Source organism: Parambassis ranga, chromosome 4, assembly GCF_900634625.1.
Source record: "Parambassis ranga chromosome 4, fParRan2.1, whole genome shotgun sequence".
Classification (NCBI taxonomy): Eukaryota; Metazoa; Chordata; class Actinopteri; family Ambassidae; genus Parambassis; species Parambassis ranga.
This window is the reverse complement of record NC_041025.1, coordinates 7,163,801-7,186,272: the sequence shown is the minus strand read 5'-3', so window position 1 is coordinate 7,186,272 and position 22,472 is coordinate 7,163,801. Positions and strand designations below refer to the sequence as shown.

The following is a 22,472-nucleotide window of genomic DNA, read 5'->3' as shown; positions in this document are numbered from 1 at the left end:
ATTTAAGGTCCTCTGAGAAAGTGAAGTCATGTCACTAATCCTGATTCCTTTGGTCTCCAGGTATCGTAAACAGATGGAGGAGATGCAGAGAGCGTTCAATAAAACCATCATCAAACTGCAGAACACCTCCCGCATCGCTGAGGAACAGGTCACTTTGTGTTAACTTGAATCAGAGCAATGAACAGGAAAGAGTCGCATTTTAATGCTGACTGACAACTGTGTGACTGCTTGTATATTTTCAGGACCAGAAGCAGACTGAATCCATTCAGGTCCTGCAGAGCCAGCTGGAGAACGTTACTAAACTGATGGTTAATCTCACAGCTACAGTCAGCCAGCTGCAGAGAGAGGTAACACACAACACTGATTGCTGATTAGATTGCATATTGCTTCATTTTTCATTTAAAATCCATTTATCCTATTAGTTTCAAGAGCTAACGCTGTAATAAGCATGTTCCTGGTGAGTAGTGTAGGTGTCAAAGGTATGTCATTCTCACACTGAACAGGCCATGTGGGAATGTACTGACTGTACGCTGTGTTCCATACATGGGATCTTATTAGTAATATGTGAAGTTCCTCCTGCAAGCTCATAAGTTGGATAAGTTGGAAACAATGCAAGTAAATCAAGTAAATGTAGAAAGGGCGAGAAACACAAGCCAAATTTAGAATTTTCTTGCACAGATATTAAATAGATAAAGATTATTCAAATTCTTAAATCTCACTCACACTCTTCTAAAACATGTCAAGCTTACTTTTCAGCTGGTTTGGCAGAAACTTTTGTTTTCTTTTGTTTTTGGAACACAAGGATTAAATGCAAACAGTAGGTTCATAAGTAATAAATGCTTTTGGAATGCAGGAGTCAATAGCTGTAAAATCGCTTTTGGAAAATATATACGTTTATTGAAAATGTACAGTTACATTTATAGAGGAAATAAGATAAATGATATGTTATATATAATATATCTAGTATACAGTCTCTACCACAGGTCACAGTGTAAAACTTTCCAACAATGGAAAAACTTGTATGATGTCCTATACATGTCTTATATATGTCCTCTGCAGGTATCGGACCGTCAGAGCTACCTGGTGGTCTCTCTGGTTCTGTGTCTGTCTTTAGGCCTCCTGCTGTGTATGCAGTGCTGCCGCAGCTCATCTCCCAGCCCCAGCACCAACACTGCTGTTCTTCCCAAGAGCAACCACTACCCCAGCCCCAAGAGGTTTGTCACACAGACACACTCCTGGTTATAATTCAGGCATTTTATCTGTTGACTTGTTCAGATCTGTCACCATGATTCCAACTCTGTGTCAGGACTCTACTCTTGACTAGACAACTTTTCAGATTTTATCCATTTGCAAAGTGACAGCATTTGCAAAGTGCAAATGCTGTCACTCTTGTCCTACCACTAACTGTAAGAACCTGTTTACAGTGTAAACACTTCATAACTGTCAGTCATGTTGTTCTTTGACAGATGCTTTTCCTCCTATGATGATATGAGCCTAAAGCGCAGGGTGACTTGCCCGCTTGTTCGCTCCAAGTCGTTCCACCTGTCCTCTACAGAAAGTAAGCGCACTGCACACTTACACACACACACATACAATACACAAGTCTCTCCCTAAAAACATACCTTCTCTGTTTCACCGTGTATGATTTTCTCCCCTGCCTGTGTCACTAAAACATGAGCAACATTGATTTGAATCTCCAGTCAGAGCGTGCTGCAAAAATGCTTTGAAGCTCTGCAGCGCTGACCATAACCAAACACAACCCAGGCTTTCTTCATCCCCGACATCTTTCACTCTTTATATTTTCGCCGTTTCCTCTCACACATGTTGCCAGGCTTTTAGTGGCTGATATCTGCAGTGTTTCCAAGGCCTGAAGCAACACACACCCACGGGGACAGGCTGGTGCAAACAATGAAAGAATCTAGTCTTTGACTCATGAAACCCAAAACTCCCCCTGCTGTTCATTATCCCTTAAGTGTGTGTGCGCCTGTGTGTGTGTGTGTGTGTCAGACATTGCCCTTGAGGCTGAGAGACTGTCATTGCCAGCTTGTGTCCACATGCAGGCGTATGGAGTGTAATAATAGAGCACAGTGCTTTGCTAGCTCATAGTAGACATTTGCAAGTAGTAATCAATAATGAAATAACCCATGCTTTCCTGTGGTTTCTGCCCAATGCTAGTTTTTTTTAGTTTTAATCAAATAATTTGTGCTACTTCCCAAAAGAAAAGATTGTTGTCTTATATGAAACTACTTGCAAGGTCATTTCATGCTTGTTTACATGTATGTATTCCTGTTTCCCATTCCATCATTAACCTGGCCCCTCTCTCCCCTCCCCAGTAGGTCCAGATGACTTGTACATTGTAGAACCTCTAAGGTTTTCTCCAGAGAAAAAGGTACAGTGTCTGTTGGCTGTGATGGTCGCCTTACATAAAGCTGTGTTTTCTAGTCTTACCAGTGAGTGTGTTAGAGCAGGGAATGACAATTTCTTCGTCAGTCAGCGATGTGTGAGTAGAGAAGATGAGGGATCAGACGAGATGTGTTAAGATTCAGCCCACATGTTAACCACTTCTTTGCTGCCACTGTGTCTGGTGTTTTATTCTTATTAGCTGAGTAAAAATAAGGTGTGCTAGGGTTTTATACTACAGCACAGCACTCGCATTAGTTTATCACTCCTGCTGTATTCCATCATCATTTCCTTTGAAACTTTCCTGCCCTTTTCTCACCAGTTTGTGTGGCATCAGTGTCAGGCACAAAAGTGGTTAACATGGCTTCACATTATTAGATGTATCTTGGTTTTCTTGGAAGTGTTTAAAATATTTTCTCCACCTCTGTTATGTTTTTTCCTGTAGAAAAAGCGCTGCAAGTCAAAGTCGTTGGACAAGGTTGAGACACTGAAGGCATTCAGCCCCTCTGTTCCTCTCACAAACGGGGACATCAAGTGTAACGGCTTCCACCCATGTCTCCCAGAGCCACCACCCCCACCTCCTCCACTCGCTCCTCCTCTTCCCTTGCTACCTCCCTTTCCCTGTGCAGAGGAGGTGTCACCATTGTCCACGTGCGCCTCCAAGGAAGTCCCCTCAGAGACCAGCAGCTGCAGCTCATCCACACATTCTGAGGAGTCGTACACGAGCCGCCTCCCCCCGCCCTCACCCATACTCCCCTCAGCTGGTATGTGCAACGGCCACGGCCTGCCTTTCCCCATCAGCCAGCCTCCTGCCAAATCCCGTCAGGAGAAGCGCTCAACGAAACGGCGGAAGTCTCGACAGACAGAGTTGCCGTTTCCCCACATGACGGACAGGAGTGTCGGCTCTCTGCCCAGCCTGCAGCAGCTCATGAAGGGAAACAAGGAAATGAGTGTCGGGACAATAGGAGTGGCAGCCGTCACCGGACATGTCTGAATAGTCACATTTTCACATACAAACGTGAATACACACACAAATACACACACTATACCGTAGCAGACTTACAAAGGAGAAGAGGTTTGACCACATCCCAAAGAACCACATGAGCAGGCACACCGTGGAACTGAAGTGGCTATGACAGCAGTAGCTCAGTCATCCAGTCCTTACCCACTCCTGTCAAAGACCTTTACGGTTATGTGCCTTTGTATCTTTTAATTCTACAACCGTGAAATTGAAAGAAAGTTTAATGTGCACAGAGAGACACCGTGGTGGGGAGAACATCACTATGAGATCCATCAAAATGTTTTTCCTGCCGGATAAGCACATTATCTCATGACAGTTGAGCACCAATGATTACTTTTCTTTCACCCCCAACTCTGAGCACAGTGAAGAGAGGTGCTGGCCTCAGATCTACGTTCCTTCAGGAAGTATTAGGCTGCTCTTTAGGATGAATTGTGTGAAGCATGACAGATGACTTCTCTTATCCTTACTTCCTTCTGTTTTCTATGGGTTAATCTTATCCGTTCTTGTCTTAGTCCTGAAAGGACTGCAGGTGTTTGTATGGGACCAGAGCGTTAAACCTTCATTGTGCATCTCTCTTTATTCTTCTCCACTGTCTCTGTCAGTGTGTTCTAAACCAACCATCTGAGCTGAATGAAGAAAATACGTGTCTATGGTGTGAATCAGTCTGAATGTGTGTTAACCCTTTTAGTTTAGTGTGCAGTTAAAATACAAATACAGTAGTAGCAGTCTGTGAATCCTACAAGTTCAGTTAGTTTGGGCTGGACCCAGAAACACTGCTCACACATCCCATGTAGAGAAAGTATGCTTTTATAATGGATTTTGTAACTGTGATAAAGGTAGACAGGCCAGAGACTATTATATTCTGTTTTCCTTACATTATACATCATTATTCCCTTCATCCACAGCTGAGCCATTACCTTATCATTAGTTTGTTTAAATTATCTTCACTAATTGTATGGAGGAAATATTTCCTTTGATACAATGTGGGTAGCAGAGCTGAATGTTTACACTTCTTCACACACACACACACACACCTACCTACTGAGACCCTGCAGACATGCATGACAAGCCAGTTTTATTTATCTATCTATTTATTTATTTAAATGACTAGAGAGTTTTCTAACCTAGATGCTGGTTTGTCAGCCTCCTACTCCTTCAGCGTCACAGTAGTTTATTCATGCAAGTGTTTAACAGAAAAATATTACTCGGCGGTACCGACACACACAGTAAAGGTGAATGGCTCGGCCTCATTTTTTTTTTTCCTGTTTTATCGTTTGCCTTTTTGTCTCATTTTATATCCAGCATCGTTATTGATTTACATTGCAACATGTACATCAGGATCTTCACACTGCTGCTTCTGTATATGTTCAGAGCTGCTGGGTAATTAGAAGTGGTAAAAAAGGACTAAATATTGTTTTGTCCACTGTGAGTGTGCGCGTGTGTGTGTTTAAGTGTGTCTTCGTTGCTTAGATGAGCTAACTTATTTTTAATGTTGCCCTGTTTGTTACATCGTCACTGACAGTTTAAAGACTGCAGGAGGCTGCAAATGTGAAAGAGGGCTATTCAGTTTTATCTGTTTTTAAACGCTGAAGATTGTTTTTTTTTTCTGTGTACATGCAGTTTCTGAGCGGCTCTGTGAGGTCGGTTGGTCTTGAGTACATTTTGACAGAGACAGAACTTTGCTTTAATGCTACTCTCTCGTCGTTGTTCCCTCTGACCAGCTGCTACTGCTTCTCATCCTTTACATATCAACCCACTGCATGACTTTCTCTGTGACGGTGTTTCCTCTCTCACTGTAAACTCTTTTTTTTTTACTCACCTGTCATTGCTCTTTGGCTCAATGTGTTTGAGGTTTGCCCCACCTTGAATGACTGGCTGTTTGCGAGGAGGAAATGAATTGATGCTGAATAAAGGGAACGCAACAAAGATAAATTTGGGACACTATTAATGTAATGTTTATGTTCCACAAGCCGAGCAAACCCTGAGGTTTTTTTTAACCCTTGTTGAATGTGTATGTTTATCTGTGTAAAAACCTGTATGCATGTGAGATTTTTTTTGGTTAGTATCTGGTGTGAGTGTGAGTCTGTGAACTACTTTAAATCTAACGCGGCAAATGAGGAGAAGGAAGTTGGAGAGAAATTTTAGGAGCTCAGTGTGCACTTTGTATGACTTCTCACGCCTTTTTGTTTTTCTACCTTATGTCAAGTGCTATCTTTTTTTTCTTCTCTCTCCCTCTCTTTCTCTCTGAGTACTGCACAGTATTTTTGAGCAGGAGTGAGTTACTACAAAAACTGTAGTGCCATTAGAAACTGTGAATTCTTTCTAAATAAAACTGTTTTGTTGTCTTTCATTTTGTCTTTGGGTTTTTTTGTGATTTCATGAAAAGACTTCATGAAAAAGGAAGACAAAAGGGTTCAGTATTTTAAAGGAAATATAGTCAAAATACTTATTTTGGATCCCCAGTGTGTTTAGAGTTTTACCCAACCTTTATTGAGCCATGCACGCATGTTACATTTTTAAAAAATCCCATGGCATGGTAAGTGGATAATAACTTTCGGACCAATTAAATGAATTTAGATAATTTCCCACAGCACGCCTGATGATTTCTAATGATAGACTAATGTGGCTGAGCACAGTGGATGGGAAACACTGATCTAGAGACCTACAAAACTTTAAAAAAAAATAAATAATAATTATCTTTTAATCTGTTTTCCACAGTGTCTGACTCAGCCCTTCAGGTTTGCTGCCCCATATGATGCAACACATTTTACAAATGGATGGATGGCTTTCTGCTCCTGATATGAATATAATATCGTAATTTGGTTATGTACCAGAAATGATCAATTTATTTATCGAAATAAACAATTAGTTAAGGGAAAAAATATCTAAATCTCTATAGTTTGAAATCCCCATGGTGCTAAATCATAGGACATATGCATACATTTTTGTAAATGCCTGAGTGTTTAATTTGTCTAGTAGAAACTATCGAGTATAAGGCAGGGCATTAATCCACACCAGAGAACCTGTAATTACAGACATTTAGATAATAATAATAATACAGTCCAGAAGGAGGCGCTAAAGCCACACCAGCTGCCATGAAGCCTTGAAAACAGTAAAACGCCAGTAAAAGCGTACATCCGGCCGCCAGGTGTCGCTGTGAGTAACGTAGTGCAGCGACTTCTTCAGCTGTCCCTCTCTCCTCTGCGCTGTTTACGTTTGTTCAGCAACATGGAGGATGAGGTGGATATTGACATCGAGGGAGACGACTTTGATAGTAAAGTGAGGTAAGGAGGCTAACTTATTCTGCGTAACTTATGTCCATAGTAGAGAAGATTGAAGCAAGGCGTCTGGACTTGTAGAGTTTTCTAGAAGACGTTTCGCTGCTCATCCAAGCAGCTTCAGCAGTTCTAACTGTTTGGTGGGGAAACATGGTTTATATGTGGTTACAGACCTCAGTGGGTGGGTCTGGGTAAAAAACTTAAAAAGCTTAAAAACAATAGCACTAAATGTTTCCATACTTACCTGTGAGGTTCTGGCTGACTGGGCCAGGTGTGTCTGACGACTGGCTAACGACTATGAAACTGCCGGAGGTGGACTGTTGTCATAGGTTTGAAGTGGACACGTTTGGTGAGTGCCCACTGGTGGTGGGCACTCACCAAACTCACTCACATATTCCATATGTGTCAGGAGTATCAGAGAAACTCCGCAGGATCTTCAACAACCATGACATCCCGGTCCACTTCAAACCTATGACAACACTGAGACAAAGACTGGTTCACCCGAAGGACAAGATTCCCAGGGAGAAACACAGCAATGTGATATATGCAGTCCAGTGCAGTGAGGAATGCTCTGATCTGTACATTGGAGAAACTAAACAACCACTCCACAGAAGAATGGCTCAGCACAGGAGAGCCACCTCCTCAGGACAAGACTCAGCTGTTCACCTCCACCTCAAAGACAAAGGACACTCCTTTGAGGACAACAATGTTCACATTTTAGACAGGGAGGAAAGGTGGTTTGAAAGAGGAGTCAAGGAAACCATCTATGTTAAGCTGGAAAAACCTTCCCTTAACAGAGGTGGTGGCCTCAGACATCAGAACAAAGGGCTGTCAACCAGTCCACCTCCGGCAGTTTCATAGTCATTAGCCAGTCAGCCAGAATATCACAGGTAAGTATGGAAACATTTAGTGCTATTGTTTTTAAGCTTTTTAAGTTTTTTACCCAGACCCACCCACATAGGTCTGTAACCACATATAAACCATGTTTCCCCACCAAACAGTTAGAACTGATGAAGCTGCTTGGATGAGCAGCGAAACGTCTTCTAGAAAACTCTACAAGTCCAGACGCCTTGCTTCAATCTTCTCTACGTATGATGACCTGGATGACTGAGAATCTTCATCAACATCTTATGTCCATAGTGTCTGCTGGTGTCTTGCGTTGCGGTGCGAGGACTGTGTGTCGTTTTCAGCCCCACACAGTGCAGAATAACAGCTGTAGAAAGCTGTGTTGTTGTCAAGTGTGTTTGTGCGTGTATGTGTCTGTCGTTGACAGTCCCAGTCACTGTTTATTTTCTTGTTTGTCCAGTGACATGGCGGGAGGAGGTGTAGTTCCGGAGCAGTTCGTACAGTCAGCGGAGAAGAGCAGCGCCTGGATACTGGTACGAGTTTGTCCTGTATGTTTGTGGCTGTGGTTGTTTGTGTTGACTGTGTTTCTCTCGTTTGCACAGCCCTGGGAGCTGGACAGCTCCATCAGCCCGGAGAACAGAGAAGTGATAGAGAAGATGCTGCTAGAGGAACAGTATCCTTTTACTGACATTAAACACAGTGGACAGATGCACAGGAGCTGCATTAAGGTTACTTTCATTCATTCCATTATTTGTGGTTTATCTGAGGATGTGTCAGATCTGGATTTTTTTTATCTGTCTTAACTACGTCTCACTTAGCTTTACGTGTTATTTAAGAGCTAATCCCACCAACTATGTGCACACTTAACTCAAAGTAAACACTCAAAATTGCTTGAACTGTGTAGAGTGGATTTGGCAAACCATCCCTTTGAAATAGACGCAATATGTGTTGCTCAGCACCTAAAGAGGCGCAGTATCTGACATGAATACTAAGAGGAATGGCACTCTACAAGCTACAAGCTGCAACTTATCAAAGCACAAGGCATTCTTCCCAAGCTTTCACACTATCTCCAGACAGTGATACAGCTCTCCAGCTCCTGTTATTTGTCGATTTACGTCACTAGGAATGTGACTTATTTTTAGAGCACACACTAAATGTACCACATGTGAACTGCAAGAAGGTATTCATCTAAATACTGTATTAGAATGGCTTACTCCACCTTCAGTTGTTACAATAGTTGCAGATCACTAGTTGTTCCAGCTCCATTGCAGACTGCAGGTTAGAAAGATATGGCAATTTTAATCTGCAGTTCTTCTGAACTTTACTAAGATATTATTTGACAGGAAAGGAGATTCCTGACCACATCTGGCAAAGTGAGGCTAACAAAAAGCCCAAAGTAAAGAAGTAAGTTGGTTTTTCTTATAAAATTTAACATGAGCATACTACACTGACTCTTCATCTTGCTGGTATTCAGGTCTCCAGTTAAGAACTCAGCTTCCAGTTCATCTTCTCGCTGGTCCAAACAGGAGAAAGAACTGTTTGAGAAAGGACTGGTAAGCCTTTCCTCTGCTGTTTGTAGGTCTGTAACAGATTTAGCTTATTGTGAGTTAATTGTCTACACAGTCAGGTGCCTGAGGTGTGGGTTTTTTCTGTAGGCTCAGTTTGGTCGAAGATGGACAAAGATTGCAAAGCTGATGGAAAGTCGTACTGTTCTTCAAGTCAAGAGTTATGCCAGACAGTATTTCAAACATAAGGTAAGACTGTGTTTTACTGGTTCTTACCTGTGTTATCCTGCTTTCAAAGTGACATATAAAGGCTTGGGAAAAAAATACATTTTTCTTTTCTTTTAAGGCTAAATCTGAATCCAAAGCCCCAGCGCCCTCTGCAGGCCCTTTGCTGCACCCACAACCTCCTCAGCCCACATCTAGTCATGCATCGACTCTGGCCAATGCTGTCCGCATAGAGAAGCTGTCTGACGATGAGGATGAGGATGTAGACATCACTGATGATCTGAGTGATGATGAAGAGGCAGAAGGTAAACCACAGGCTGTACTCAAAACTGAGGTCTGTGGACAAGAAGTGGAAACTGAGATGCAAGCAGATCAGTTTACAGAAGAACAGGAAGACTTAAGTGAAACAGAGAGCAATTGCCAGATGAAGGACCAACCCAGCCACAGCTCTCTTCCTGCACTAAGTCCTCAACTCTCATCTTCCCTTGCTTGCCCTGGTGATGCTGCGCTAGATGGTGACATCAACAGGACAATATCTTCATTTCCAGAAAGCCTCCAGACACAAAACCAGGATGACACAAATAAGGACCAGAGCTCCCAGTGTGAGGTCGCAGCACAGACGGGTCAACATGAAGAAACCTATCCCAATGAAAAAGGTAATTTACTTTTTGTAAATCTAGTTCAGGATCACACCTGTGTTTTTCCACATTCCTTTGCTAACATATTTTTTTCCTAGATGCTGCTGATAACAGCCCAAGTGAAAGGCCAGACAATGACCAGGATGAGGAGGGTGACGACGATGATGAAGAAGAGGAGGAGCTCAAGGTCCCAGAACAAGAGATAGAGATGGACATGGAGACCATCACTGAGGACGAGAAACAAGCCATTCCTGAGTTCTTTGAGGGACGACCATCCAAAACCCCTGAAAGATATCTGAAGATAAGAAACTACATCCTGGACCAATGGTACAAAAGTACCAGTACACACATTTAGTAACTATTTTCAGCATTGCATGATGTGTTAAAGCAGTCTTTTGTCTTGTAGGCTGAAGAGCAAGCCCAAGTATCTGAACAAGACATCAGTCCGCCCTGGTCTGAAGAACTGTGGAGATGTCAATTGCATAGGGAGAATACACACATACCTGGAACTCATTGGGGCCATTAATTTCAATTGTGGTAAACTCACTGGGTCTATAACGGCACTAAGTTGTGTTGCTTTTATCTGTGAATATTGCTTCCTGGTTTTCTGTTGATGTTGGAGCCCTGACCTTCTTCCTACAGAGCAAGCAGTGTATAATCGCCCTAGGATGGTTGATCGTTCTAAGCATAAGGAAGGAAAAGATGTGCTTGAGGCCTATCAGCTTGCCCAAAGGTTGCAAAGCATGGTAAGGACACACAAACACATACACTTGTACACAGCTACACTATTTAAACTACAGAGTTGACATAACTGCTTTTTTGGCTGTAGCGGACCAGAAAGCGGCGTGTGCGGGACATATGGGGAAACTGGTGTGACGCTAAAGACTTGGAGGGACAGACATATGAGGTTTAGACACCCACACATAAACACTGTAAATCAATGAATTCACAAGAATATTTTACTGATTGTGTGTTGTTGATGTGTTTATCAGCATCTCAGTGCTGGGGAACTAGCTCTTCGGAGAGAGGAGATGAAGAAGCAGCCAAAAACCTCTAAGATGTCCAGATACAGAGAGTGAGCACAATAGACTATTGAGACATGAACCAAATTACACACACATGAATACTCATTGTAATTTCTCTCTGTTTCTTAGGTCTGTTGATCCCTTCCAGCTTATTCTGTGCAGGTCCTTTGAAGAGAATGTCCAGGTCAGTGATCATTTCTCTTATCAGCCAGATACTAATAATGCTGTCTGTCATGCTGCATTGAATTCTCAACACCCAATCACATTTAAAAAAAAGAAAAACAGAATCTTTTTCATCATCTTATCAAGTCTATTAAATCTCACACTGTTTTTCCCCAGGAACCATTTCAGGTCATCGTGTGTGCAGAGACTCTTCTCATTATGGACATGGTACATACATACAATCACATGCGAAAAGCACTTACTGCAATCAGTGAGAAATGTATCAGGGATTCATTCCTGGTCTTGCTGTCATATAATGCAGTGCAATTTAACTGTCATGCTTCTTTTTAAACTAAAAGCCTCCTTCATTTTAATGTTTCTAACAAACTTGATTGCATACATTTTCATCCTGCATTCAGCATGCCCACGTGTCCCGAGGTGAAGTCATTGGTCTGCTTGGTGGAACTTTTAATGAGGAAGCAAAAGTACTGAGGGTAGGAGATGTTGGACTGACGTGACGTCACTTACAAGATGTTCTAAAACCTGCATGTAGTGACAAGTCATTCTGCATTTAGATCTGTGTTGCAGAGCCATGTAACAGTGTGAGCACAGGTATGCAGTGTGAGATGGACCCCGTGTCCCAGACACAGGCCTGTGATGTGTTATCATCCCTGGGTTTCAGTGTTGTGGGCTGGTACCATTCACATCCCTCCTTTCACCCGAACCCTTCAGTACGGGACATAAACACACAAGACCAGTTCCAGGTAAAACTGAACCAATCGGTGAGCTCACGTGGGTTTTAGCACATGTGAACATAAGATTTGATTTTCTTTCTCCGGATTGTTTTCAGAGTTACTTTTCACGTGGCGGAGCTCCATTTATTGGAATGATTGTGAGCCCGTATGACCCAGCCAATCCCTCCCCGCACTCCCAAACGACCTGCTTATTGGTAAAAGAGAGCCAGGAGCCCTCAGGCCCCCAGAGTATGTCTGACACACACACACACACACACTCAAAGACATGATTCAAAACATCAAAACAGTTAAGATCAAGAAGCTTTGAAATCAAGCTGACAATGTAGGTCAGTGATTTGTGTACACAATAACACAGTTTATCCTCTGGCTGAGTGTCTCCGTCTGTTCCTCCCCAGAGCTGCCCTACAGATTCGACTTCCTGTCATCACAAGACATCCCAGACTGGGAACAGACAATGAGGAGGGCTCAGTGGATTGTCCATAAATATGCTCAAACACCAGGGTGAGTAAGACTAGTGGCCATTCTGAAACATGTGGTCTGATGCTGATCAAAGCTTTGTTTTTGTTTTATTTGTCAGGAGTGTGCGGATGGACAGACTGTTCCGAAGAGACTCCCATCTCACCTGTTTAGAGAAGGTACATCTGACCCATCTCTCCTGCCAATTGGTTGCTTATGGATTTGTTGCACCTGTTTTTATTGTTGTATTCTGCCTCTTTATTTGACCTTCTCCATTTAGATGCTGGCATCTCTGGCAAAGTACTTGGAACCCCTGCCAGGTGAAGAGGGAGACCACTTCCTTACCCAGATCCAGACCCTTTTCCATTCAGACTTTATTTCCAAGCAGCAATCTTCAGACCTGGAAGAGGGAGAATCTTTAAACATCAAAACTAAGCCAGTGGACTCAGTTGTCCTCAATTTTGAACAGCACATCAGTGAGGAGAGACCTCCAGAAGGACAAGAAGATTCTGAAAAAAACAGCATTGCAGTGTTAAATCTAGGCTCTGTATTGTCAACAGAACATGACTATTTACTGTGAAGAACCAACTAGTCAATTATACTTGTGCTATAGTACATTATTTAACACGGAGTAACTTTTTTCAGTATTGCCAACTTATTCAATTAGTTTTAAAAAATGTTAATGTTTCAATCCATCAACCAGCCAGTCAGAGTGTGTGTGTGTTTGTATGTGTCTGTTAAAGACAGGTGATGTTTTGTATGGAGTTAGGGTTAAAGTTCTCCTTTAAACAAGAAAATAAAAATGTATTTTCATATTTTGCATTTGAGTTTGTTTTTTTTGCATCAGTGCATGTTATAGTGTTGCAAAAGGCTTTGTCTGCTCCTTCTTGTTAAAAACAAGTGTATATTTAATGTAATTAGTTTGGTTGCCCAGCAACCAAACTCTTGATATAACTTACCTTGCAATCAGTTGAGTCTGTCCTGAGCTGTATCATTTTTGTTACCGGTACATGCAACTTTAAGCTGTATGTGTGCCCGGAACCTTTGCGAGGGACTTGTTTCCAGGGGGGTTTATTTGAGAGGAGGGAACGTCAAACTATGGGGCAAACAAGCAAAGTTCTGTTGGGTTCGTTGCAGAAGTATCGCGTTGAAAGCGAATAAAATGCTTAAATTCAGGAGTGCAGTGGTTTTGTAAAACGAACTTTGGGCCGCTGCAAACATTTCAGTGCTCCGCTGCGGGACGGAGGTAAACAAGGTTACTTGTAGCTAGCGTGCACTATTAGCAGTGACATTGACAGCTGAGAACAGCTCGATATGAAGTTAGCTAAAGTAGAACTTTTTAAAAAGCGTCGTTACTGTCCTAGTACCATAATGTCACACTGATGACGAGCATTTCGTGCCCTGTCAGATATTATTCTGATATTATTCTGTATGTGCGTGACTGAAGAGTTGTGTTATCCGTAAAGAACGATGGCTTTACTTTGCGGTAGTATTTTAAGGGGTAGTCGCTTCCGAATTTCTTCACATCTGACACGAAACCTCCAGATCTCCACACCAGCTGGTCATCCTGTGAAGAAGCCCGGACGCGTATTGTCTCACATCAGCTGTCCCACATCAACAAACTCTGTCCACCTGAGAACCACCACACCGACTGGACCACCTTTGTTATTCTGCAGCAATGGACGGACGGTCCAGATCCGTTCCAGGATCACCTTACCACTGCCGCTCGGTCCGGTTCATCACTTCCACACCTCAGCCCGCCTGAGGGCCCTGCCTGGTCCTCTCATATGGATGGTACTCAAACCTCTGCAGAAGATTATGGCGATAATTCTGGGCAGGTACGGTGTTATTATGACTCATGCCTTAAATGTTTTGTTAATATTCAGGAAACTCAGACTCCACACTTATTTAAGCAATTAAAAAAATAATAAAATGTACAACAACCAATTTAAAGAGTAAGCTGGGCCAATAGGAAAGCAGACAAATTCTAAACAGTCATTTTATGTTTAAATGCATATATATTGTAAAATGCTCCTGTTGCTTTTTGGCACAGTATTACATGGTACATGCTGTTTAATTAAATAAAGAACACATTTCTAATTGTTTTATCAACAACTATAGTTATTGTATTATTTAAACAAGAACAAATAAATAACTGTCTAAATAGCTTCTGTGTTTTTAATTACCTGCTTTTAATTAACAGTTTCAAATGAATCACTGAAATGAAGTGACTATCATAGCATCATTTGGCAAACATTGGCCTCCATAACAAATGCCCTCAGGGACACCTCATAATCTAATTGGGTTTATTTTGGGTTGGTAGGAATTGTTTTTCTTAGTCATACCAACTCATTTTCCAATTGTTTTATTAAATATTTGAGCATGCCGTTTGAGCCCTTAGGCTGAATTACTTGAGCATTTTTGGTGGTTGTGATGATTTTTCATGTATGTTTTAGGCAGATAGCAGTGAATTTGTGTCCACACAAAACAAATGAATACACAAATTGCCACACCACAATATATATATATATACTTTACTTTCCCAACCCCAACATTTAACATCTGCCAAAGTGAGCTCTCTACCCACTGTTTTACTTATTTGCAAAATGTGTGCTTCCCTCTGTTCTTCATAAATGAAGAGAGTATTTTTGGATGTACTGTATGAGGTTGTGCAGGACAAAGCGGGTTCAGATGATTGATGGATGCATGAGGTTGTGTGAGCTACAGTCTGGATTTTTTTCTGTGTACTCAGGAGTTTAAGAAAGTGGTGGGTGGCTTTACCAGACAACCGCCGGCAGCTCCTTCGAGAATGGGCTTGGCAGCGCCGATGGCATCTGACAGCAGGGGCAGGTGTTGCTATGGTGATTGTAGCCCTTCTTCTCCTAACCCACCTGGATGAGTCCCCAGTGACAGGACGGACCCGCCTCCTGGTGTTCAGCAGAGAGAACTACATGGAGCTGGCAGCTCTGACATCAGAGGCGGTGAGAGAAGGGAGGCAAACATCATGATGATTAGATGACTGCAGATATTTTTGTTTACAAGATTTAGTGAGTCTGCTATTAAAACAGTGATAACAAAAAAGCTCAGAGTGGAATAATGGAGAATATGAGAATGTATTAAAAGGCAAATCAAATTGTCATTGTGTCTCAGTACATGGAGGAGTTTGCAGAGCTGTTGGTTCCAGTCACTGACCCTCGTCACCAGGTGGTGGAGCGGGTGGTGCAGCACCTGGCACAAAGGAACAAGGACATCCCGCAAGTGTCTGATGTCACCTGGAGTGTCCATGTGGTGCAAAGTCCCAACGTCAATGCCTTTGTCCTGCCAGTGAGTAAAAAGTAAACAGGCAAAACAATAGAAATTCATTGACTTTAAGCATTGTGTACTTTTTGAACACCTGTAAAGACTTTATTTTAATAATTTATTATTTTTTTGTGTAGAACGGAAAAGTGTTTATGTTTACGGGGATGCTGGACACTGTGGCAGATGTTCACCAGCTTACTGTTGTCCTGGGACATGAGATGGCTCATGCCTTATTGGGGCACTCCGTGAGTACATAGGCTTCAGGCTATGATTGCTGTTGCATTGATTTTACCCTCTACTTCTGTTAAACTTATAATATATTTTTGGATCTTGTCATTGCGACTCACACAGTATATCAGTAATTATCTGAAAATATGTATCACAGAATTGCCTCATGCACTTCAAAATGTTTAAACTGTGTGTTTATATATGTCATTTAATATAAAAAAGTCTGCCGGTTTAGTTTCTGACATTGAAGTGGTGTGCTGTACAAAGACCTGTGCTGTATGCTGACATTTTAGAGGCTTAGCTGATCAGAAGCAGACCTTGTTGTGCATGACGATGAGTCACTGAAAACACTTGAAGTGCAAATAGATCAAACCTTCGCCATGTACAAGCCTCTGGCACACAGAGAAGAAGTTACAGCTGGATGTCTTCCAAGTCTCTCCTACACAAGTCTGTAAAAAATACTTGTGGCCCTGCTTATAGGTGTCATATATACTGCAATTATACATGAAAATCTTCTGACTATTCACCCCCACTGTATCTCAATAGAAAAACATTGGCTGACATCAGTTGCAGTGTTGTTGCATCATCCACTGATAAAAGACTCACTGACAATCACCTCCAAACACTCACTAAGCCTGCCTGCGCTATGATGACCAAAGTCCTGTCAACCTCGGGCACTGTCGCACTGTATTAATTCTCCACAGATGGCTGTTTTTCTCCCACTTTAGAAGCCCATTCTTCTTCTTTTACAAAAAGTGTCTAATGAAGTTGTGGGTATTTCAAGACTTTAAACGTCCTCTGAGGAAATGCTTGAAGGAGATTTTAATTAGATGAAGGGAATGAGCATCGATGTGCTTGGTATTACCCAGTAGGTGTGCTCTATTGGATTGGCTGTTAAAACCTCTAAATCTGTTACAGCGTAAATGTTCCAGTAAAATAGATGGGAACAATCAATATGTTCCAGCTGCTTATTCACCTCCCAAAAACTTTTTAACTTCTATTTTTCTGTCCCTAGTCCATTCTGCGTTTGTACACCAGTCCTGACACTTTGTGTCCTCTGTCACCTTCTCCTTCATCCCATATCGTTCTCTCTCCCCCACCCCACCCGACCTCAGGCAGAACAGGCCAGTCTGTCTCATGTTGTGGACCTCCTGTCTCTCGTACTGCTGACAGCCATCTGGGCCATGTGTCCTCGAGACAGCTTGGCGCTGCTGGGGCAGTGGGTACAGGGTAAGCTTACAGAGGTGAGACATTACTTTTCATCATCTCAGCATATATGGAGACCATTAAAGCCATGTTGGATTCAATATGAAAAAAGACTATGTAAGAAAAGTGTGCAGGAATCTCTTACACACATACTTGCAACTTATTTCTTTGTGTCTTAGCTGATGTTCAGCCGTCCCTACAGTCGAAAACTGGAAGCTGAGGCAGACGAAGTGGGATTGCAGTTGGCTGCAAAGGTATCGTGATCACTCTGTAATTACCTGAAAGGACTGAAATTAGAGACACTTTGGGGTTTTACCTGTGAGAATTGTCATTCAGGTGATTGTATGTCTGTGTTGAACTAAAGGTTTGATGTTTTACTTTTTATCCAAAAGAAACTTTGACACAGGTTGACACAGCCTTGATCACATCATTAAGGGTTTTTCAGCTTGGCCTGTAGACTAAAAAAATCAAAAAGGAAACCAAGCTTGAGGATACTGCAGTGCATCTTGACTGTAATGTGGGAAAAAAGCCTCTCTATTTTCATGTCTTTTGCTTTACTTTTGCCCATTTTGGTCCTTTTTGGGATTCAATTCAGAACTCATTTAAAAGTTTGCTCTCTATAGTCTCATCAGAATGTAATTTTACAGTTGTTATACTCTAATGTAACTGTTGCTCCCAAACCTTGTAATCTGTCTACAGAGCATTAGGGGGCACTGTTACCAAACTTAACTCTGGCAAATTGTCAGTATAGATTTTCAGCTCAGTACAAGACAAGACAGAAGTTGTGTTGGTGTGTCTGAGTTCATGAAGTGTGTGTATGCCTTCATGTGGGTGTGTGTGTCTGTCTGTGTCCCTTCCAGGCGTGTGCAGATGTACGAGCAGGCCCCGTATTCTGGCAGCAAATGGAAATCAGAGACCAACTGACAGGAGAGTCCTCTTTCCCCGAGTGGCTGTCCACACACCCATCACACAGGAACAGGTTTACTCAGCTGGACCGTCTTATTCCACAGGTATATACACAAACACACAGTCCATATTCATGGACCTCCAAAGTGTGAGACAGCCCTCCACCTGTTTGTTGTTTAGGAGTAACAGTGAAGCTTTTGAAACTGTTGGAAGGAGTCTTAATGGAACTAATGATGCGTCTGGAGAGATGTATATCCACCTGCAGACACGTAGAGGAGGGCAGAGAGGAAGGAGAGACTTGGGGACGAAAGGGAAAGATGCAGCGAAGACAGGAAAAACATTTTGCTGCACCAGGGCCTGAAACAAACCAGTCCCACATCAGCAACTCACACACTTCTCACTAGCTCGATAAGCAGTGGGAATGAGGAATCAACAAGTAGATTAAAGTGCAGCTTCAATTCAAAACTCCTTAAATATTTGTAACTGATGGGAGAGAGATTTATAATGTATTGTAGCAGTGAAGTTAACCTTGCCTCTTAATTGGACTGTTGGTACACTGTCAGATGCTCCAAGCACAAAAAATGAACAGATGGGGAAACCACTAATTGTCCATCAGGTGCCTGTGTCGCTGAGAACGTGTGTCCCATGTATGTGCCCGTGCATCACGTCACTGTGTGGTGGATTGACCTCTAGTAGCAATGGTTGTCAAGCCACAGGCAGTGAGGTGATGAAGACTGTTGTTTGGGGATTAATTGCCCTGTTGCGTGTGCGTGTGTGTGTGCGTGCTGAGAAAACCCTCTTCTTCTGTTATCTCTTAATACATAGCCAGCGTAGGTGCACAGATGAGCCAGTTAACAGCTGAACTCAGTCAGGTGAAAGTGAAGCACAATGTGATGTTTTTAACCTTGTGAAGGGTGACAGCCTCAAGCTACTTAACCCAACTCCTCTGGGTGCACTCCACCTCCACTAGTGCACTCATCATCCTTAAGCAAAGCGCATTAAGTCCATTGGCAGCATGAGAGCGAGAGCCTGTTGAGTGGGAATCCAAGTGCATGTATGTGCTCAGTCTTGTAGGTGATTGTAAGATTAATGAGCATGTGTGTGATAGAGGGAGAAAGACAGACAGGGGAAATGTTTTGGACTGTTGGTGAAGGGGCTGTGGTTAGTTCTACTAGCTTTGTCTAATCAACCTATAGAGAAGTAGCCTGCTGTTATGTTTATAGTTATATTTTAAGCCACCACTTAGATCTAGAGGTAAATCTCAGTAAAGACATGCTGCTATCATACTATCAGCTTCTGATGGCTGATTGAGAATTACCCTGTTGTTTCTGGCTAACTGGTTAAATGTAGTACTAATGTAGTGTTAATGTTGGTAACTTAAAGGTTCTGTGTTGTTAGCATAAATGTGAAATATAGCCTTCACACATTTATTATGTGTCTATTATCACCTGTAACTACAAATTGTGTGAGCTTAGAATGGTGACCGGGTTTCCTCACATAGAGTCCAACTTCACCACGCTCACTCTCCCTTTCACACAGACGTGGCTGTGTGACTACGAATACCTATATTGCTGTCAAATAAAGGTCTGCCTTAAAAGCTTCTGTAGGTTATCCTACATGCGTGGACACGGAGGGGTGAGGGAGTTGGTTGCAATCTCCAACCTGACTCATAGCTGTCACTACATTCTAAACACTGGTCTGTGATTGGACGAAAGCTGAGCTGCTGGTTACATCATTGCTGTCGGGAAAAGACAGGTTGAAATGAAATGTATAGCTATGAAATGTGACATTGCATGAAATCAAAGTGCTTTCTTGCCTCTGCAGGTGATAATGTGTTCAGATGCATTAAACTCTGCACTACATTTGTTTGGATTTTGTAGTGTAGCTGCACTATATAAGAATATCTGCATTGATACATTTGTGGTATCTTTGTGTCTGTCCTTCATCGTCTCTCTCCAGGCACTGGAGCTGAGGGAAAGTTGTATGTGCCCAGCTCTACCTGCTACTGACCCTCGGGTTGTCTTCTCCAAGAGTGTCCATGTGTTACTGGAAAACACCAAAAACCAGGGAGGAACAGGGCCAGAGAGAGCACACAAGCCTCACCTGTCCTACAGCACTACCTCTCTCCCCACAGGGCTGCCTGCAGCATTGCTTGCCCAGACTGTACTTCCTCCTACTTCAAATGTGGATCAGTCGAGTAAAGGCCCGGTCCCAGATGTAGCTTCAGAAGCAGCTGTAGCAGCACCAGTCACTGCTGCTGCTGCAGGGGAAGGATCCCAGCATGCACTGCAGAGTTGACAGGAGTGTTAAATCCTCACAAATGTCCTTCAGCAAATGTGACTGACAGTATTTGCTGCTGCTGAAAGCCTTTTTCCTTTTTGCCTATTACATTTTACAGCCCCTGGGTGCACAGGTAGTAAAAAGGTAAGAGTAAAGTCCCTGCTCACCAATGCAGACACTGCTGGTTGGTCAAGGTGCCGCCACAATAAGGAGAAAATAGGAGGTAAAACCCTGCAAAAATAGTGTTATCCATGCCTCGTGACTAAGAAGATGCTACATTAATTAGATAACCTTGAAAGTTGAAATACTGAATTAATTAGAAAAGCTTCCATACGTTGTAAGATTAATATGTGCATTATTCATTGACACAAGGCAACAGACGAGAGTAAGCACTTACGTGTGCATGTTGGAGGCTGTGTCCATGGCAGGCAGAGGACATCTACATTCTCATTATGACTACTGCATTTTCATGCCACACACACACACACACACAACACTTCATGCATTTTCTAGCCAGAGGGACCTAATGGTGTAAATTTATGCTGGGTTGTTTACAGGTTTTAAAACGCAGACTTCTGCACAAGAATGCCAATATCAGCTGTCAAGACTTGAGGAATCTTTCATGGGATTTTATCAAATCTTACTTAACAAGGCAAGTTGACTGAGAAAACATTTGTATTTACAGCCATCGCCTGCGGGAGCACAGTGAATAGGGGAGGCCAGTTACGGTTCAGATCTGGGTAATCTTTCATGTGTGTGTGCTGAAATAAAACAATGCACTTGGTTAGACTGTGAAATCAAATTGCCACAACAGGGTTTTCATTTGGGATAAATTATTTTATTTGTGTCATGCTTTTTAGGTACAGAGCTTATGTCAGCTTATAAAGCACCAGTCAAGGATCTTGCACCTGCTGAGGCTTTGTTTTTATTGCACTGAAATAAGTGATCAATGATTGTTTTGGTCCAAACAATGCCAATACAAACTGATGGCATACTGGTTTTGCATATCAATAATACAGTAGAACTGTGTTATGTGCGAGCAGCAAGTGAGAAATAAAAAAAAAAACTTTGTTGTTTTGTGAAATCATCCGTCTGTGTGACATTTTATATTGCACATTACAACCTTTTCATCGTCACGCCAACCAATTAGACATTGAGTGAAAGATTATTTTCTTCTCAAGTGTTCATGTGAGTATTGCCAGTTACCTATTGATGCCAGGGCTCCAGGGGAATATCCTTGCTGGGTCCTCACAGCTGCTTAGATTGCAATAGACATCGTTACCCCAAGCCAGTCATAATCAAATGAAAGCTACTAGAATTCCCATCAGTCATCCGCGTCGTAGATCATTTGTAATCTTTGCCAAGTTCTAGCTTCTTGAATACAAGATGACTCTGTGTGTTAAACAGCTCTGAGACTTGTTTTTAACTATCTGCTGCTGGAGACAAGAGTGAATTAAAACTCCAATGTTCCTCTTCCTGGTTATAGTCCTGTTGTTGTTGTTACCTTTTTTTTCCAGGATATTTTTGGACGCACAGCTCCCAGTCATTATAATAGAGACTTCCTATTTCCTGGTCACATTGCTGCATGCACACTCAAGCAGCTGGATGCGGCTTCCTCGCCACTCACAGAGAAATTGGAACATGAGCAGGCAACAGATGACACACACCCACCTAGAGGTAATTGTAATGAGTGTGATACAATACACACACTGCGCTGAGTAATTGTAGCCTACTGCTGGAGTCTAAACAATACTGCGGCAGAGGGCTTAATCAAGGAAAACAAAGAGACAGCAGTCAGATGGATTGAAAGGACAGAAATAGAAAACAGACTAAGAAATGTTGGGGATTGACAGGAGAAGAGAAGATTTTATTTCAAGAGTGTGAAAGGGAGAATCTTTTTTGGTGTGATTTACATGTGAATCAGGTGTTTTCATGTTTTATCATGCTGGATGTCCTAGTCCGTGTGCTGTCTTTGCGTTCTCACACATAGCCTTGGGCGGACAGAATTTGTTTCAGAATGAAAGTTAGAAATCAAATGTCTACTTTATGTCTGTAAATCCACCTCAAGTCTCAGTTGTTTGTGTTTGTATATTCTTCCTCCCACCAGGGACTTCAGACAGCTTTTGAGACCTTCGACAAACTGCTCACAGGTATTTTGAGGTATTGACGAGCGCAGAGCCGTTAAAAAGTAGAAGAAGGAGCAGTAAAGGCAGCACACCCACACCAGAGAAAGCTGAATGC

At 42.3% G+C, this 22,472-nt stretch overlaps 3 protein-coding genes across 7 annotated transcripts in view; all 3 read left to right on the top strand.

Annotated features, from left to right (window-relative positions):
- Positions 1-5,771, top strand: part of suco (SUN domain containing ossification factor) — a 30,958-nt gene extending 25,187 nt beyond the window's left edge. For 2 of the 3 annotated variants that reach the window (XM_028403145.1, XM_028403144.1), the window contains exons 18-23: positions 61-148; positions 243-347; positions 1,060-1,214; positions 1,467-1,558; positions 2,334-2,389; positions 2,846-3,394. In XM_028403145.1, coding sequence (XP_028258946.1) covers positions 61-148; positions 243-347; positions 1,060-1,214; positions 1,467-1,558; positions 2,334-2,389; positions 2,846-3,394 — 1,045 coding nt within the window. Of the gene's footprint in view, positions 1-60; positions 149-242; positions 348-1,059; positions 1,215-1,466; positions 1,559-2,333; positions 2,390-2,845 lie in introns of all 3 variants that reach the window. The other variant, XM_028403143.1, reaches the window with a different exon arrangement.
- Positions 5,772-6,619: 848 nt separating this feature from the next.
- On the top strand, positions 6,620-13,126 carry mysm1 (Myb-like, SWIRM and MPN domains 1). Of its 3 annotated transcripts, XM_028404719.1 has the most exons (20): positions 6,620-6,705; positions 8,006-8,078; positions 8,148-8,218; positions 8,875-8,949; positions 9,020-9,098; positions 9,201-9,299; positions 9,397-9,931; positions 10,012-10,240; positions 10,320-10,450; positions 10,556-10,659; positions 10,743-10,820; positions 10,906-10,988; positions 11,068-11,122; positions 11,278-11,328; positions 11,520-11,594; positions 11,676-11,864; positions 11,951-12,083; positions 12,251-12,356; positions 12,433-12,490; positions 12,592-13,126. In XM_028404719.1, the coding sequence occupies exons 1-20, from the start codon at positions 6,650-6,652 to the stop codon at positions 12,889-12,891; spliced, it is 2,580 nt and encodes an 859-aa protein (XP_028260520.1). In that variant the 5' UTR covers positions 6,620-6,649; the 3' UTR covers positions 12,892-13,126. The 3 variants fall into 3 exon arrangements, with proteins under 3 accessions (XP_028260520.1, XP_028260522.1, XP_028260521.1); XM_028404721.1 differs by lacking the exon at positions 6,620-6,705 and having other exon boundaries at positions 8,009-8,078; positions 8,148-8,273; positions 8,889-8,949; XM_028404720.1 differs by lacking the exon at positions 6,620-6,705 and having other exon boundaries at positions 8,009-8,078; positions 8,148-8,823; positions 8,889-8,949.
- A 274-nt stretch (positions 13,127-13,400) lies between these two features.
- oma1 (OMA1 zinc metallopeptidase) lies at positions 13,401-21,311 on the top strand. Its single transcript, XM_028404866.1, has 8 exons — positions 13,401-14,149; positions 15,064-15,292; positions 15,462-15,635; positions 15,749-15,856; positions 16,955-17,083; positions 17,225-17,299; positions 17,906-18,055; positions 19,911-21,311. The coding sequence occupies exons 1-8, from the start codon at positions 13,782-13,784 to the stop codon at positions 20,247-20,249; spliced, it is 1,572 nt and encodes a 523-aa protein (XP_028260667.1). The 5' UTR covers positions 13,401-13,781; the 3' UTR covers positions 20,250-21,311.
- Positions 21,312-22,472: the final 1,161 nt, after the last annotated feature.

Bases quoted from the DNA above. Each gene is read 5' to 3' on its own strand.
- mysm1 (XM_028404719.1), top strand. From the start codon at position 6,650: ATGGAGGATGAGGTGGATATTGACATCGAGGGAGACGACTTTGATAGT. The intron at 10,989-11,067 runs GTGAGCACAATA...TCTGTTTCTTAG, and splicing joins AAGATGTCCAGATACAGAGA to GTCTGTTGATCCCTTCCAGC. The intron at 11,329-11,519 runs GTACATACATAC...TCCTGCATTCAG, and splicing joins CTCTTCTCATTATGGACATG to CATGCCCACGTGTCCCGAGG.
- oma1 (XM_028404866.1), top strand. From the start codon at position 13,782: ATGGCTTTACTTTGCGGTAGTATTTTAAGGGGTAGTCGCTTCCGAATT. The intron at 14,150-15,063 runs GTACGGTGTTAT...CTGTGTACTCAG, and splicing joins ATGGCGATAATTCTGGGCAG to GAGTTTAAGAAAGTGGTGGG. The intron at 15,857-16,954 runs GTGAGTACATAG...ACCCGACCTCAG, and splicing joins ATGCCTTATTGGGGCACTCC to GCAGAACAGGCCAGTCTGTC.